The 17175-nt window shown below is 48.4% G+C and overlaps 1 protein-coding gene across 1 annotated transcript; it reads left to right on the top strand.

Moving 5' to 3' along the window:
• Nucleotides 1–11665: 11665 nt before the first annotated feature.
• Nucleotides 11666–12538, top strand: LOC147081945 (putative G protein-coupled receptor 139). Its single transcript, XM_085980580.1, has one exon. The coding sequence runs from the start codon at nucleotides 11714–11716 to the stop codon at nucleotides 12536–12538; it is 825 nt and encodes a 274-aa protein (XP_085836706.1). The 5' UTR covers nucleotides 11666–11713.
• Nucleotides 12539–17175: the final 4637 nt, after the last annotated feature.

Genomic DNA, 17175 nt, shown 5'->3' with positions numbered 1-17175 from the left:
CTTACAGCATACCCTCCCACCCAGCTTTGTGTCGTCTGCAAATTTGGAGATATTACATCCAATTCCCTCGTCCAGATCATTAATATATATTGTGAACAGCTGGGGTCCTAGGACCGATCCTTGAGGTACCCAACTAGTCACTGCCTGCCACTCAGAAAATGACCCGTTTATTCCAACTCTTTGCTTTCTGTCCGCCAACCAGTTCTTTATCCAAGTCAATACCTTGCCCCCAATCCCATGTGCCTTAATTTTGCACGCTAATCTCTTATGTGGGACCTTATCGAAAGCCTTCTGAAAGTCCAAATACACGACATCCACTGGTTCTCCCTGATCTATTTTACCAGTTACATCCTCAAAAAATTCCAGTAGATTAGTCAAGCATGATTTACCTTTTGTAAATCCATGTTAACTTTGTCCGATCCTGTCACTGCTTTGCAAGTGCTCTGCTATTACATCTTTTATAATGGACTCCAGCATTTTCCCCACTATTGATGTCAGGCTTACTGGTCTATAATTCGCCACTTTTTCTCTACCACCTTTTTTGAATAGTAGGGTAACATTAGCTACCCTTCACTCCATGGGTACTGTTCCAGAGTCTATCGAGTTCTGGAAGATGACCAGCAGTGCATCTACTATTTCTAGGATCACTTCCTTAAGTACCCTGGGATATAGATTATCAGGCCCTGGGGATTTATCGGCATTCAGTCCCATCAATTTTCCTAACACCATTTCCCTACAAATACTGATTTCTTTCAGTTCCACTCTTTCATCAGACCCGATGTTCCCCGGCATCTCTGGGAGGTTATTTGTGTCCTCCTTTGTGAAGACAGAACCAAAATATATATTTAGTTGGTCTGCCATTTCTTTGTTCCACATTATAAATTCCCCTGATTCTGACTGCAAGTGACCTACGCTTGACATCACCAATCTTTTTCTCTTCACATATCTGTAAAAGCTTTTACAGTCAGTTTTTAAGTTCCCTGCAAGCTTACTCTCATATTCTATTTTCCCTTTCTTAATTAATACCTTTGTCCTCCTTTGTTGAATTCTAAACTGCTCCCAATCCTCAGGATTATTGCTTTTTCTGGCCAATTTATATGTCCTCTCCTTGGATCTTGTGCTAGCCCTAATTTCCCTTGTTAGCCACGGTTGAGTCACCTTTTTTGTTTTATTTTAATGCCAAACTGGGATGAACAAATTCTGTAGCTCATCCATTCGATCTTTGAATGTTTGCCATTGCCTATCCTCCGTCAACCCTTTGAGTGCCATTCCACAATCAATCCTACCCAACTCTGTCCTCAGACCATCGTAGTTTCCTTTATTTAACGTCAGGACCCTAGTCTCTGAGTCAACTACTTCATTCTCCATCTTAATGAAGAATTCGGTCATATTATGATCGCTCCGACCCAAGGGGCCTCGTACAACAAGATTGCTAATTAATCCTTTCTCATTACATAATACCCAATCTAAGGTGGCCTGATTTCTGGTTGGTTCCTCGACATATTGGTCTAGGAAACCATCCCGTAAACACTCCAGGAATTCCTCCTCCACATTATTTTAACTAATTTGGTTGGACCAATCTATATGCAGATTAAAGTCACCCATGATGGCTCCTGAGCCCTTATTGCACGCTTCTTTAATTTCCCTTTTAATGCCATCCCCAACCTCCGCCTTACTGTTTGGAGGTCTATATACCACCCCCACTAACGTTTTTTCCCCTTAGTATTTCTCAATTCTACCCATACAGATTCCACATCATCAGAGCTAATATCCTTCATTACAATTGTGTTAATCCCTTCTTTAACCAGTAATGCTACACCACCTCCCTTACCTTTTTGCCTATCTTTCCTGAATATCGAATACCCCTGGATGTTGAGTTCCCAGTCTTGGCCATCCTTGAGGCACGTTTCTGTAATCACAACCAAATCATATTCGTTGACCTCTTTTTGCGCAGCCAATTCATCCACCTTATTACAAGTGCTCCTCGCATTAAGACACAAACACTTCAGGCTTGTTTTTTTTACGCTCTTAGACCTATTAGAATTATTATTTACTGTGGCCACGTTTGATTTAAACCGTTGATTTCTCTGACTGCCACTTTTGTTTTTTCCTTCCTATCTTTTGCTTTTATCCTTGTTTCCCTTTCCTCTGCCTCCCTGCTCAGGTTCCCAACCCCCTGCCATTTTAGTTTAAACCCTCCCCCACAGCACTAGCAAACACTCCGCCTAGGACATCATCCAGCCCTGCCCAGGTGCAAACCATCCGGTTTGAACTGGTCCCACCTCCCACAGAACCGGTTCCAATGTCCCAGGAACTTGAATCACTTCCCCTGGCACCATTCCTCGAGCCACGTATTCATCTGAAGTATCCTTCTATTTCTACACTGACTAGCACGTGGCACTGGTAGCAATCCCGAGATTACTACCTTTGAGGTCCTGTTTTATAATTTATCTCCTAACTCCCTATATTCCACTTTTAGGGCCTCATCCTGCTTTTTACCTATATCGTTGGTGCCTATATGCACCACGACAACTGGCTGTTCACCCTCCCCTTCCAAGATGTTCTGCAGCCGTTCGGAGACATCCTTGACCCTTGCACCAGGGAGGCAACACACCATCCTGGAATCTCGTTTGCAGCCGCAGAAATGCCTATCTATTCCCCTTGCAATAGAATCCCCTATTACTATAGCTCTACCCCTTTTTCCTCCCGTGCTGTGCAGCAGAGCCACCCCTGGTGCTAGGAAGTTGGCTGCTCTTGCCTTCCTCTGATAAGCAATCCCCCCCTACAGTACTCAAAGTGGTGTACCTGTTGGAGAGGGGGATGGCCACAGGGTCCACTGCACTAACTGCCTGCACCTATTACTCTGCCTGTTGGTCACTCGTTCCCCTAGGAAAATGATGTCATGGCGATAACAGAGACCTGGCTCTAAAAAGGGCAGGATTGGGTACTAAATATTCCTGGATATACGATGTTCGAGAAAGATAGTGCAGGAAAGAAAGAAGATTGGGTAGCAGTACTGATTAAGGAGCAAATTACAGAGCTAGAGAGTGAGGATGTCTAGGAGGGTCAAGGACAGAATCTATTTGGTTAGAGTTAAGAAACAATAGAGGTGCCATTACACGACTAGTTTATTCTGTAGGCCACCAACTAGTGGGAAGAATACAAAGGAGAAAATGTGCAGGGAAATTACAGGGAGGTGGAAGAAATGTATAGTAGTAATAATGCGGGACTTCAATTAACCTAATATAGACTGGGTTAGTAGAAGTATAAAGGGCAGACAAGGGGAAGACTTTCTGAAGTGAGTTCAAGAGGATTTTCGAGATTGGTGCATTTCTGGTCCAAAGAGGAAGGACGCATTGCTGGATCTGGTTCTGGGGAATGAGGTGTGTCAGGTGGAGCAAGTTTCAGTAAGGGAACATTTAGGGAACAGCGATCAGAGCATCATTAGCTTTAGATTAGCTATGGAAAAGGACAGGGAACAATCTATAGTAAAAAATACTTAAATGGAGGAGTGCCAGTTTCAGTGGGTTGAGAACGGAGCTGGTAAATTGGAAACAAAGATTAACAGGAAAAACTGTAATTGAACAATGGGCTGCCTTTATAGAAGTGATGATTCGGGTGCAATCGAGGTACATTCCCACGAGGGGGAAAGGTAGGGCAAACAAAGCCGGAGCACCCCGGATGACGAAAAAGATAGTGAGTAAGATGACACAGACAAAGGGGGAGTATGACAGATGTCTGGTTGAGAATACAAGTGAGAAACAGGCTGAACATAGAAAGTTCAGAGATGAAGTCAAAAAGGAAATAAGAGTGGCAAAGAGAGAGTTTGAGGATGGATTGGCAGCTAACAGAAAATGGAATCTAAAAGTCTTCTATATGCATATAAATAGTAAATGGGTAGGAAAAGGAGGGGTGGGGCCGAAAAGGGACCAAACAGGAGAACTAGGAGTGGAAGCAGAGGGCCTGGCTGAGATATTACATTAATACTTTGCATCTGTCTTCAACAAGGAAGAAGCTGCTGCCAAAGCCATAGTGAAAGAGGAGGTAGTTTAGATATTGGATGGGCTAAAAATTGATAAACGCGAGGAACATAAAGTCCTGCTGTACTGAAAGTAGATCAGTCACTAGGAGCGGATGGGATGCATCCTAGGATGCTGAGGGAGGTAAGGGTATAAATTGCGGAGGTACTGGCCATAATCTTCCAGCTCTCCTTAGATACGGTGTGGTGCTAGAGAACTGGAGAACTGCAAATGTTACACCCTAGTTCAAAAACGGGCGCAAGGATAAATCCAGCAACTTTGGTGGCGGGGTTGCTTTTAGAAACGATGATCAAGGATAAAATTAGCAGTCACTTGGTTAAGTTTAGATTAATTAAGGAAAGCATGCATGGATCTGTCAAAGGCAAATCGTGCTTAACTAGTGTTTTGGGTGCGGTAGTGGACCCAAATGCAGACAGACAGCCAGAGATTTGAGATGGAGTAAAACTCAAAAGATGCTTTACTAGACGGCTCTTCAAATGCAGGACATACAAAGAATTCTTCAAACAAAAGATCAAAGTAACAATTCAAAGAAACAAAAGCGAGTATACCAAACGCAGAGCAAGGACTATGAACTAACCTGTGACTTGCAGGCATGAGAACTCAAGACTGTGTGACTGGGGCTGGAAATAGTCAGCTTAAATAACAGGCCTGATTACACTGATGAGTAAATTACTCTAATGAGACACAGGTGAGGAGAGAGGTACAGAGACATGGCAGCAGTGTACTGAGGCATCCTAACAGCCCTCTGGCGTCCAGCAGAGGAACGTGTAGCTGGGACCCTGACAGAACCCCCCCCCCCCCAGGGACGGCACCTGATGTACCGCAGTAGCCTCTGGCTGGCGCCGGTGGAACTCCCAGATAAGCCCAGGATCCAGGATGTCACGAGCCGGAACCCAGGAGCGCTCCTCTGGACTGTAACCCTCCTAGTCCACCAAATACTGGAGACTCCGCAGACCAGGCGGGAGCGAAGGGGACGGCTGACAGTGTAGGCGGGCTGGCCCCTTACTAGTCGAGGGGCTGGAGGTGGTCTGGTGGCTGGGGATAGGGGACTGGTCTGCACAGGTTTGAGACAGGAGACATGGAAGGATGGATGGATCCTCATGGATCGAGGCAACAGGAGACGGTAGGTAACTGGGTTTATCTTCCGGAGTATCTTGAATGGACTGACGAAGCGAGGAGCCAGTTTGCGGGACTCGACCCGCAGGGTAAGGTCCCGGGTGGAGAGCCAAACCATTGGCCCAGGCCGGAGCAAAGGGGCAGGATTGCATCATCGGTTGGCCTGGATCCTCTGTCGACTTGATGCCAGTTGCAGCGCAGGACGGGCCTTTCTCCAGGTCCACTGGCAGCACCGGACGAACAACTCTGCCGACGGTACCCTCACCTCAGGTTCCTGCTTGGGGAACAACAAAGGTCGGTAACTGAACTGACACTCGAACGGTGACATCCCAATGGAGGAGTTCTGTAGTGTGTTGTGAGCATATTCCACCCAAATGAAGTGTATGCTCCAAGTAGAGGGGTTGGAGGAGGCAAGGCAGTGCAGAGTCATCTCCAGGTCCTGATTCATCCTCTCGGTCTGCCCATTGGACTGGGGATGATAACCCAAGGAGAGGCTGACCGCCGCACCCAGGAGACGACAGGAAGCCTTCCAGAACCGGGAGGTGAACTGGGGACAATGGTCTGACACTATGTCTAGGGGGTGGCCGTGTAGGCGGAAGACATGCTGCACCATGAGCTCTGCAGTTTCTCGGGTGGAAGGGAGCCTGGGCAGGGGGATGAACTGGCAGGCTTTGGAGAACCGGTCGACAACAACTAGGATGGCAATGTTACCCTGGGACGGTGGCAGATTGGTGACAAAGTCCAGGGAAAGGTGGGACCAAGGATGGTTTGGAATGGGGAGTGGGTGAAGGAGGCCATGTGGTCGTGTCCTGGGGTTCTTCTGCTGGGCACAGGTGCTGCAAGCTAAGACAAATGACCGGACATCCCTCTTGATCGACGGCCACCAGAATCTACTGTGGATAAACTGGAGCGTCCGGGCGACCCCTGGATGCCCAGTCAGCCGGGACGAATGTCCCCACTGCAGGACTTGGGATTGGACTGTTGTGGGAACAAACAGTCGATTCAGGGGTCCGCCGCCTGGATCGGCCTCCCGCCGTTGTGCCTCTCGAATGGTTGTGTCGATGCCCCAGCGAACCGGAGCCAAAATCCTGGAGCTCGGAAGGATGGGTGTCAGTGTTTCACTTATATCCGGGGGGTCGAATTGCCGGGATAGCGTGTCAGCTTTCAGGTTTTTGGACCCGGGGCGGTAAGAGAGGGTGAAGTTGATCCGAGTGAAGAAGAGCACCCACCGGGCCTGGCGAGAATTGAGGCGTTTGGCGTCCTGGAAGTAGGCGAGGTTCTTGTGGTCGGTCCAGACCACGAATGGGTGTTTGGCCCGCTCTAGCCAGTGCCTCCATTCCTCCAATGCCAACTTGACAGCAAGCAGTTCTCTGGTCCCGATGTCATAGTTGTGCTCTGCAGGCAAGAGCCGCCTGGAGAAGAAGGCACACGGGTGGAGTTTCTGGTCTGTGACAGAACGTAGGGACAGGACGGCCCCCACTCCAATTACAGAGGCATCCACCTCGACCCTGAAGGGAAGAGATGCATCGGGGAGGGCCAGAACGGGAGCCGTCGTGAAGCGCCGGTGGAGTTCTTTGAATGCTTTCTCCTCCACGGGTGACCAGTGAAAAAGGGTGGATGTTGTCTTGGTTAAAGCCGAGAGGGGTGCCGCTATGGAGCTGAAGTTTCTGATGAACCTTCTGTAGAAGTTGGCGAAGCCGAGGAAGCGTTGGACCTGTTTGACTGAAGTGGGTGTTGGCCACTCACGGACGGCCTGGGTCTTGTCTGGGTCCATCTGGATGCTGCCATTGGTGATGGCGAAGCCCAGGAAGGAGACAGTGGGGACATGGAACTCACATTTTTCGAGCTTGACATAAAGGTGGTTTTTAAGAAGCCGGTGCAGTACCTCTCAGACATGCTGAACATGTTCTTGGGGGGAGCTCGAAAAGATGAGAATGTCGTCGAGGTAGACAAAGACGAACCGGTTAAGCAGATCACGGAGAACGTCGTTAATCAGGGCTTGAAAGACCGCGGGTGCATTGGCCAGACCGAATGGCATTACTAAGTACTCATAATGGCCAGTAGGGGTGTTGAAAGCTGTTTCCACTCGTCTCCCTCCCTTATGCGGACCAGATTGTAGGCATTGCGAAGATCCAGCTTGGTAAAGGTTTGGCCCACTGCATGAGCTCGAACACCGTGGACATAAGAGGAAGGGGATAGCGGTTCTTCACAGTGACCCGGTTGAGGCCGCGGTAATCAACGTATGAGTGGAGACCCCCATCCTTTTTTACTGCAAAGAAGAAGCCTGCCCCGGCAGGAGAGGTGGAAGGATGGATAGCACCAGTGGTGAGGGCGTCACGGATATACTCCTCCATGGCAGCGGTCTCAGGAGCGGAGAGAGAAAAGAGGCGACCCGGAGGAGGACAAGTGCCGGGTAGCAAGTCGATGGCACAGTCATACGGGCGGTGAGGAGGAAGGGAGATGGCCTGTCTCGTACTGAAGACCTCTATAAGGTCAGTAAAGGCAGCTGGGACTCGAGAAGGATCGGGGAAACTGAAAGCTCGGGAGAATCAAGAAGTGGCATTGAGAACAGGCAGGTGGCATGGCAGGTAGGACCCCATTCCATGAGCACCCCGGTAAACCAGTTGATATGTGGATTATGGAGAGACAACCTGGGAAAGCCCAGGACCAGAGGAAACTCGGGAGAATGAATGAGGTGGAGCTGGATTGTCTCTTGGTGGTGCTTCTCCACAAATAGCCACAGGGGGTCAGTAATTCGGTGGACGTTACCAGAGCCAAGGGGTCTACCATCAAGGGCAGTAATTGTAAGAGGATGGTCGAGGTCGACCGTCGGGATCTTGAGCTGTCTAGCGAAGTTGAGTTCCATGAAATTCCCTACCGCTCTGGAATCCAAGAAAGCACGGAGGGTGTGTTGCTGATTACCCCAGGAGAGGAAAGAGTAGAGACGGAGACCGGAAGAAGCAGATTCGGGAGAGGTGTTTTGACTCATCACAGTTCTCCCACTGCTGGACAAGTCCTGGCTTTTCCCGCCAACTTGGGACAGGAATCGCGGAAGTGCCTGAATTCCCCACAGTAAAGGCAGCGACTCTCGCGCATTCGTCGCTCCCGTTCAGATTGGGAGAGTCGAGTTCTGCCCAGCTGCACGGGCTCCTCCACGGCGGTAGGTGGCGTTGGGCTCGGGGGTGCTGCATTTGGGTCTGGGGGTGAGAGAAACGGACGGCGACGTTCTCTTCGCTGCCCGCGGAGTCGATTGTCAATCCGAATGGCCACATCGATAAGAGCCTCGAAATTGTTGATAGATCTGTGAGAGGCCAGTTCATCTTTGACCTCCTCCGAAAGTCCGTGAAAAAAAGTGGCGATGAGTGCCTCCATATTCCAAAGACTTTCAGTGGCGAGAGTACGGAATTCTATGGCGTAGTCCGATAAACAATGATTCCCCTGATGGAGATGGAGCAGTCTATTGGCCGCCTCTCGCCGCTAACTGGATGGTTGAAGACTCGCCTCATCCCCTTGGTGAACATCCGACAGTTGGAGCAGGCAGGGGTTTGTCGCTCCCACATGACCGTGGCCCAAGCGAGGGCTCTCCCAGTGAGCAGGGAGATGATGTACGCGACCATAGAATGATCGGAGGGGAATCTGGAAGGCTGGAGCTCGAATGGCAGTGAACACTGTATGAGGAAGACGCGACACTTGCCCGGGTGACTGTTGTATCGTTCGGGAGCTGGAAGGTCTGGATCCTTGTCTTGTCGAGGATTAGATGCTGATGGTTGTGCGGAACCCGACTGCTGGCCGTGCCTGACAGCCTCGGTTAGGGAATGCAGGCTGTCACGAATCTCCTGCAGCAGTTGGTCGTGCCTCCCGACCGTGGCTCCCTGGCTCATCAGGGCAGAGTGCAGTTGATTAATGTCCTCCCTTGGTTTGCTGGTTTCTGCTGGGTCCATGTTGATGACTCAGTCTTGCTGTTACGGGTGCGGTAGTGGACCCAAATGCAGACAGACAGCCAGAGACTTGAGATGGAGTAAAACTCAAAAGATGCTTTACTAGAAGGCTCTTCAAATATAGGACATACAGAGAATTCTTCAAACAAAAGATCAAAGTAACAATGCAAAGAAACAAAAGCGAGTATACCAAACGCAGGGCAAGGATGATAAACTAACCTGTGACTTGCAGGCATGAGAACTCAAGACTGAGTGACAGCGGCTTGAAATAGTCAGCTTAAAAAACAGGCCTGATTACTTTAATGAGACAATTACTCTAATGAGACACAGGTGAGGAGAGAGCTCCAGAGACATGGCAGCAGTGTACTGAGGCATCCTAAACCGCCCTCTGGTGGCCAGCAGAGGAAAGTGTAGCTGGGACCCTGACAACTAGATTGATGGATTTTTTTGAGGCGGTAACAGAGAGGGTTGATGAGGGTAATGCGAGTGATGTTGTGTACATGGACTTCCAAAAGGCATTCGACAGCACGGGATCTATGGGATGATGGCTTCTTTCTGTGCTGTAACCATTCTGTGATTCCATGTTTTATATTTTCCTTTTTCGGTCACTTTCTCGCCTTTTATTCATAGATTTAGATCAATCCAGGGAGAGAAACTCCGTTCTCCCTGTTCTATCATCCGTATTTTTGGACTCTACAGGAATCATGGGATATGGTGATGTGGAGGGGGTGGGGTGACATTTAGATTTCATGCCGAAGATTAGCCATGATCTTATTGATTGGCCGAGCAAGCTCGAAGGGCCGTGTGTCCTTCTATGCTCTTAATTCTTATGGTTTTTGTTTATGGGCGGGTGAGATATTGCGCATTTGCTGATTATCCAGCTATTAATTCTGTAGATCATGTTTAACTGTATTTCTCTCTTTGTCATTCGCCATCCCATCCCCGCTTCGGTCAGCTATTGATTCTGAAGGTGATATCGTGTTACCAAGATTCTAATCTTTTATATTCAACTCAAGCAAATTTATTGTCCGTGACTCTTTATTTAACGATATTCAGTCTAGTATCTACCCTGAACATTTGTAACAGATCAGAAGAATGTTGTCTTGGTTTAGGAGACACTTCACCGAATGGCGAATGTTCATCGACCTGAAACGTTAACTCTCTTTTTCTCTCCACAGACGATACCTGACCCGCTGAATATTTCCGACATTTACTGTTCTCATTTCAGATTTCCAGTATCCACAGTATTTTGCTTTTGTTTTCACCTAATGCTCGTTATGGTTACTTACAGAATCACAGGAACAAATCCTGGCAGATCATAAACACATCATTAAATGCCTGAAATATCCGCTAATCATTCAGTTCCAGCCAGTTTCCCACCATCTGCAGTTCTGCATTAGTGGCGCTGCTGCTGGTGGTTGAAGTAGGAATACAAGGCTAATTTACATTCTCACAAAATGCTCATTCAGACAGATTCAATACATTTATTTCCAATCTTGGTTCTGACTTTACAATTGTATCCCGTACCCGTCTGTCACAGTTCAGTGGATCTCTCAGTGAGACCCAGCCCCCTGCTGTACTTCAGGATAATTAATCCCAGCTGATTGTGACTGAAGTACTGAGGATACAAAATCCTTTGATATCTTTTTGTCTAATATTTTCTGCACAAGTTGGAAACCAACAGTTGAAAAAGTACAAGGATAAATCTCTTCCATTTGTGTTCAGGTAATTTACAAAAGCTTTTGGCGGCACTTTGCCTGTGGGATCAGTCATCTAATTCTGATGCTGATAAATGCATTTAGTGGGACATTACCTGGTGATGGATAGCTATTTACTGTAATTCAGCGTCCATTATTTGCAATGTTACTTGGCCAATATTCATTTCAATGATGTACAATTTATGTGTTTCAACAATAAAGAAAACTCAATTTTCAAAACACTTCTGAAAGCCCAGTTATCTTTATAACTGCAGTGCACTTGTATTTATTATTTTAGCATTGTCCTATTACACCCGTACATTTTAAATATAATTGACTGTAATTATTGCCATCGTTGCAGTTTCTGGGTTTTGCTGTTGCATTCATTTTCAGTTCTAGATATAATGGATATTCTAACCAGGAGCAGGAGTACAAGCGGGATTTCCCCCCTCCCTAACACAGGGGCACAGAAGTTAATTTCCCCGGTCCAAATGCTGACTGATCCCGGGGCACGAAGGCATCCTGAGAGGTTCTGTTCCGTTGTGTCCCTGATACCTCGGACGGTGCTTTTGTCTGCTTGTCTAAATATAGATCGATCATTTAATCACTCATTGATCAAACATCTTTTAATTTAATGATATATTTATTCCCATTTCATTTATTGATTCCACAATGTATTCCGATTATTCTTACAATGAACCCTGTACTCAGCTCCACGTGTAAAAGAATTAGAATATATCATTGAATTTCGCCAATGAATTGCATATTTCACCCCGAATTCCATCAAATTGCAATTTTTTCCCCAGCCTGATGTATAATTTCCCTGTTATTTCCCTTGCTCACAGTGAACCTAGTGACGATTGTGATCCTGTCTCGGGGAAAGTGCGGTCTCTCCAAATGTGTCTCTCGCTACTTGGTGGCCATGGCAGCAGCGGATCTACTGGTCATTATATTGGACCTGATATTGAGGCACATTCCGATTGTTTATTGGGTACACTTTGATTTCGTGCGGTCCATCCCCGTGTGTAATATCCACGCCGTTCTGCTTTATGCAGCCACAGACTGTTCTGTCTGGTTCACCGTCACTTTCACCTTCGATCGATTTGTGGCCATTTGTTGGCAGAAGCTGAAAACTAAATATTGCACCGAGAAAACGGCGACTGTGGTTCTGGGAACAGTGACTGTGCTGAGCGGTTTAAAGAACATTTTCTGGTATTTTATGTTCACAGATCAATATTACCTTGCGAATCTCCCCTGGTTTTGTGCTGCAACACTGGGTGTTTTGCAATCTCGGATCTGGGCAGTAATCGAGTTCCTTCATTATGTTCTCACCCCGGGGGTCCCATTTGTTCTAATTCTGCTACTCAATGCTGTCACGGTCAGACACATTTTAGTGGCCAGCAGAGCCCGCAGGAGACTCCGGGGTCCCAGCAGTGGGGAGAGTCCCAGAGACCCAGAGATGGAGAGCCGCAGGAAATCGATCATTTTACTATTTGTTATCTCGGGCAATTTCATCCTTTTATGGGCAGTGTTTATGGTTTATTTTATATGGTACCGGATGAGGTATTTGGGGTATGGCTCCGTATATCTACCATATTATGTAGGGGAAGTGGGATTCGGGCTGCAGATGCTGAGTTGCTGCACAAACACTGGGATTTATGCCGTGACCCAGACTAAGTTCAGAGAGCAGTTGAAGAATGTGGGGAAATATCCCTTTACTCGGTTTGTAAAATTCATTAAAGGATGAGAAGAAGCGGAGACTTTGCAGCCTGAGAGCTCCCTGGGTCTGATATTCTGGTGAGCCACTCGCTCCCGGGCCGCCACGGGGCCGGTAATTGGGGATATTCACATGCTCACACACAACCTGCCTACACTGGGCTCCCTGGGGATGATATTGTGGTGAGCCACGCTCACGCAGGCCACCGTCCCATGGGGCCGGTGATCGGAGACATTCACACACTCACTCACACACTGTCTACACGGAGCTCCATGGGCCTGATATTGTGGTGAGCCGCTCTCCCCCAGGCCGTGGGGCCGGTGATCGGAGACATTCACACACTCACTCACACAATGTCTACACTGGGCTCCCTGGGCCTGATATTGTGGTGAGCCTCTCTCCCCCAGGCCGTGGGGCCGGTGATCGGAGACATTCACACACTCACTCACACACTGTCTACACTGGGCTCCCTGGGCCTGATATTGTGGTGAGCCTCTCTCCCCCGGGCCGTGGAGCCAGTGATGGGCACATTCACACACTCACTCACACACTGTCTACACTGGGCTCCCTGGGCCTGATATTGTGGTGAGCCTCTCTCCCCCGGGCCGTGGAGCCAGTGATGGGCACATTCACACACTCACTCACACAATGTCTACACTGGGCTCCCTGGGCCTGATATTGTGGTGAGCCTCTCTCCCCCGGGCCGTGGGGCCAGTGATGGGCACATTCACACACTCACTCACACACTGTCTACACTGGGCTCCCTAGGTCTGATATTGTGGTGAGCCACTCTCCCCCGGGCCGTGGGGCCAGTGATCGGGGACATTCACACACTCACTCACACACTGTCTACACTGGGCTCCCTGGGCCTGATATTGTGGTGAGCCTCTCTCCCCCGGGCCGTGGGGCCAGTGATCGGGGACATTCACACACTCACTCACACACTGTCTACACTGGGCTCCCTGGGCCTGATATTGTGGTGAGCCGCTCTCCCCCAGGCCGTGGGGCCAGTGATCGGGGACATTCACACACTCACTCACACTGTCTACACTGGGCTCCCTGGGTCTGATATTGTGGTGAGCCGCTCTCCCCCAGGCCGTGGGGCCAGTGATCGGGGACATTCACACACTCACTCACACTGTCTACACTGGGCTCCCTAGGTCTGATATTGTGGCGATCGGCTCTCCCCCAGGCTGTGGGACCAGTGATCGGGGACATTCATACACTCACTCAGACACTGTCCACATTGGGCTCCCTGGGTCTGATCTTATTGTGAGCCGATCTCCCCCAGGCCTCGGGGCCAGTGATCTGGGACATTCATACACTCACTCACACACTGTCTACACTGGGCTCCCTGGTCCTGATATTGTGGTTAGCCACACGCCCTCAGGCCTCCACGGGGCTCGTGATCGGGGTCATTCACAAACTCACTCACACACTGTCTACACTGGGCTCACTGGGGTTGATATTGTAGTGAGCCGCTCTCACCCATGCTGCCCTCCCATGGGGTTGGTGATCGGGGACTTGAAACATTGAAGATAGGAGCAGGAGTAGGCCATTCGGTCCATCGAGTCTGCTCCACCATTCAATGCGATGAAGGCTGATCATCCAAATTCAGTACCCGGTCCCTGCTTTCTCCCCATACACTTTGATCCCTTTAGACTTAAAAAATATATCCTACACCTTCTTGAATATATTTAATGAACTGGCCTCCACCCCCTTCTATGGTAGAGGTTCACCACTCTCTGGGTGAAGAAATTCCTCCTCATTTCTGTCCTAAATGTCCTACCCTTTATCCTTAGACTGTGTCCCCTGGTTCTGGACTCCCCGACTATCGGAACATCCTTCCTGCATCTAGTCTGTCCATTCCTGTCAGAATTTTATAAGTTTCAATGAGATCACCTCTCATTCTTTTAAACATGTCCAATCGACCCAATCTCTCCTCATACGTCATTCCTGCCATCCCAGGTATCAAACTGGTGAATCTTCGCTGAACTCCTTCCATGGCAAGAACATCCTTCCTCAGATAAGGCAAACAAAACTGCACACAATACTCAAGATGTGGTCTCACCAAGTCCCTGTACAACTGCAGCAAGTCATCCTTGTCCCTCTCGCTACGAAGGCCAACATACCATTTGCCTTCTTAACCGCCTGCTGCACCTGCATGCTTACCTTCAGCGACTGGTGCACAAGGACACCCAGGTCTCGTTGCACTTCCCCTTCTCCCAATCTATTGCCATTTAGATAATAATCTGCCTTCCTGTTTTTACCACCAAAGTGGACAACCTCACATTTATCCACGTTATATTGCATTTGCCATGTTTCTGCCCAATCACCCAACATGTCCAAATCATCCTGGAGTTTCTCAACATCCTTCTCAAAGCACACAAGCCCACCCAGCTTTGTGTCATCTGCAAATTTGGAGATATTACATCTAGTTCCCTTGTCTAGATCATCAATATGTATTGTGAATAGCTGGGGTCCAAGGATGAACCCCTGCGGTACCCCACTAGTCACTGCCTGCCACTCGGAAATGGACCCATTTATTCCAACTCTTTGCTATCTGTCTGCCAACCAGTTCTCTATTCAACTCAATACATTACCCCCAATCCCATGTGCCTTAATCTTACACGCTAATCTCTCTGTGCTGTGATAGAGAGAGACTAGGAGCGAGAAAGAAAGGTGTGTAACTCTGTGCTGTGATAGAGAGAGACTAGCAGCGAGAGAGAAAGGTGTGTAACACTGTGCTGTGATAGAGAGAGACTAGGAGCGAGAGGGAAAGGTGTGTAACTCTGTGCAGTGATAGAGACTAGGAGCGAGAGAGACAGTGTGTAACTCTGTGCTGTGATAGAGAGAGACTAGGAGTGAGAGAGAAAGGTGTGTAAATCTGTGCTGTGATAGAGAGAGACTAGGAGCGAGAGAGAAAGGTGTGTAAATCTGTGCAGTGATAGAGAGAGACTAGGAGCGAGAGAGAAAGGTGTGTAACTCTGTGCAGTGATAGAGACTAGGAGCGAGAGAGAAAGGTGTGTATCTCTCTGCTGTGATAGAGGCTAGGAGCGAGAGAGAAAGGTGTGTAACTCTGTGCAGTGATAGAGAGAGACAAGGAGCGAGAGAGAAAGGTGTGTAACTCTGCGTACTGATCGAGAGAGACTAGGAGCGAGAGAGAAAGGTGTGTAACTCTGTGCTGTGATAGAGAGAGACTAGGAGCGAGAGAGAAGGTTGTGTAACCTTGTGCAGTGATAGAGACTAGGATCGAGAGAGAAAGGTGTGTAACTCTTTGCAGTGACAGAGAGATAAAGGTGTGTAACTCTGTGCTGTGATAGAGAGAGACTAGGAGGGAGAGAGAAAGGTGTGTAACTCTGTGCTGTGATAGAGAGAGACTAGGAGCGAGAGAGAAAGATGTGTAACTCTGTGCTGTGATAGAGAGACTAGGAGCGAGAGAGAAAGGTGTGTAACTCTGTGCTGTGATAGAGAGAGACAAGGAGCGGGAGAGAAAGGTGTGTAACTCTGTGCAGTGATAGAGAGAGACTAGGAGCGAGAGAGGAAGGTGTGTAACTCTGTGCTGTGATAGAGAGAGACTAGGAGCGAGAGAGAAAGGTGTGTAACTCTGTGCTGTGATAGAGAGAGACTAGGATCGAGAGAGAAAGGTGTGTAACTCTTGCAGTGATAGAGAGATAAAGGTGTGTAACTCTGTGCTGTGATAGAGAGAAACCAGGAGCGAGAGAAAGATGTGTAACTGTGCTGTGATAGAGAGAGACTAGGAGCGGGAGAGAAAGGTGTGTAATTCTGTGCTGTGATAGAGAGACTAGGAGCGAGAGTGAAAGGTGTGTAACTCTGTGCTGTGATAGAGAGAGACTTGGAGCGAGAGAGAAAGGGGTGTATCTCTGTGCTGTGATAGAGAGAGACAAGGAGCGAGATTGAAAGGTGTGTAACTCTGTGCAGTGATAGAGAGAGACCAGGAGCAAGAGAAAGGTGTGCACCATTTTGCTGTGATAGAGAGAGACTAGGAGCGAGAGAGACAGGTGTGTAACTCTGTGCTGTGATAGAGAGAGACTATGAGCGAGAGAGAAAGGTGTGTAAATCTGTGCTGTGATAGAGAGAGGCTAGGAGCGAGAGAGAGAGGTGTGTAACTCTGTGCTGTGATAGAGAGAGACTAGGAGTGAGAGAGAAAGGTGTGTAACTCTGTGCAGTGATAGAGAGAGACCAGGAGCGAGAGATAAAGGTGTGTAACTCTGTGCTGTGATAGAGACTAGGAGCGAGAGAGAAAGGTGTGTAACTGTGCTGTGATAGAGAGAGACTAGGAGCGAGAGAGAAAGGTGTGTAACTCTGTGCAGTGTTAGTGAGGGACTAGGAGCGAGTGCGTCAGACAAAGGTGTGTAACTCCGTGCTGTGATCGAGAGAGACCAGGAGCGAGAGAGAAAGGTGTGTATCTCTGTGCTGTGATAGAGAGAGACTAGGAGCGAGAGAGAAAGGTTTGTAACTCTCTGCTGTGATAGAGAGAGACTAGGATCGAGAGAGAAAGTTTTGTATCTCTGTGCTGTGATAGAGAGAGACTAGGAGCGAGAGAGAAAGGTGTGCAACTCTGTGCTGTGATCGAGAGGGACTAGGAGTGAGAGAGAAAGGCATGTAACTCTGTGCTGTGATAGAGACTAGGAGCGAGAGAGAAA

Source organism: Somniosus microcephalus, unplaced genomic scaffold (assembly GCF_052327205.1).
Source record: "Somniosus microcephalus isolate GS21.2 unplaced genomic scaffold, FLI_Smic_1.0 scaffold285, whole genome shotgun sequence".
In the NCBI taxonomy this organism is placed as follows: Eukaryota; Metazoa; Chordata; class Chondrichthyes; order Squaliformes; family Somniosidae; genus Somniosus; species Somniosus microcephalus.
The sequence above is the reverse complement of the archived record's forward strand: the minus strand, read 5'-3'. Positions and strand labels throughout refer to the sequence as shown.

Excerpts from the sequence above, each read along its gene's own strand:
- LOC147081945 (XM_085980580.1), top strand. The coding sequence starts at position 11,714 with ATGGCAGCAGCGGATCTACTGGTCATTATATTGGACCTGATATTGAGG.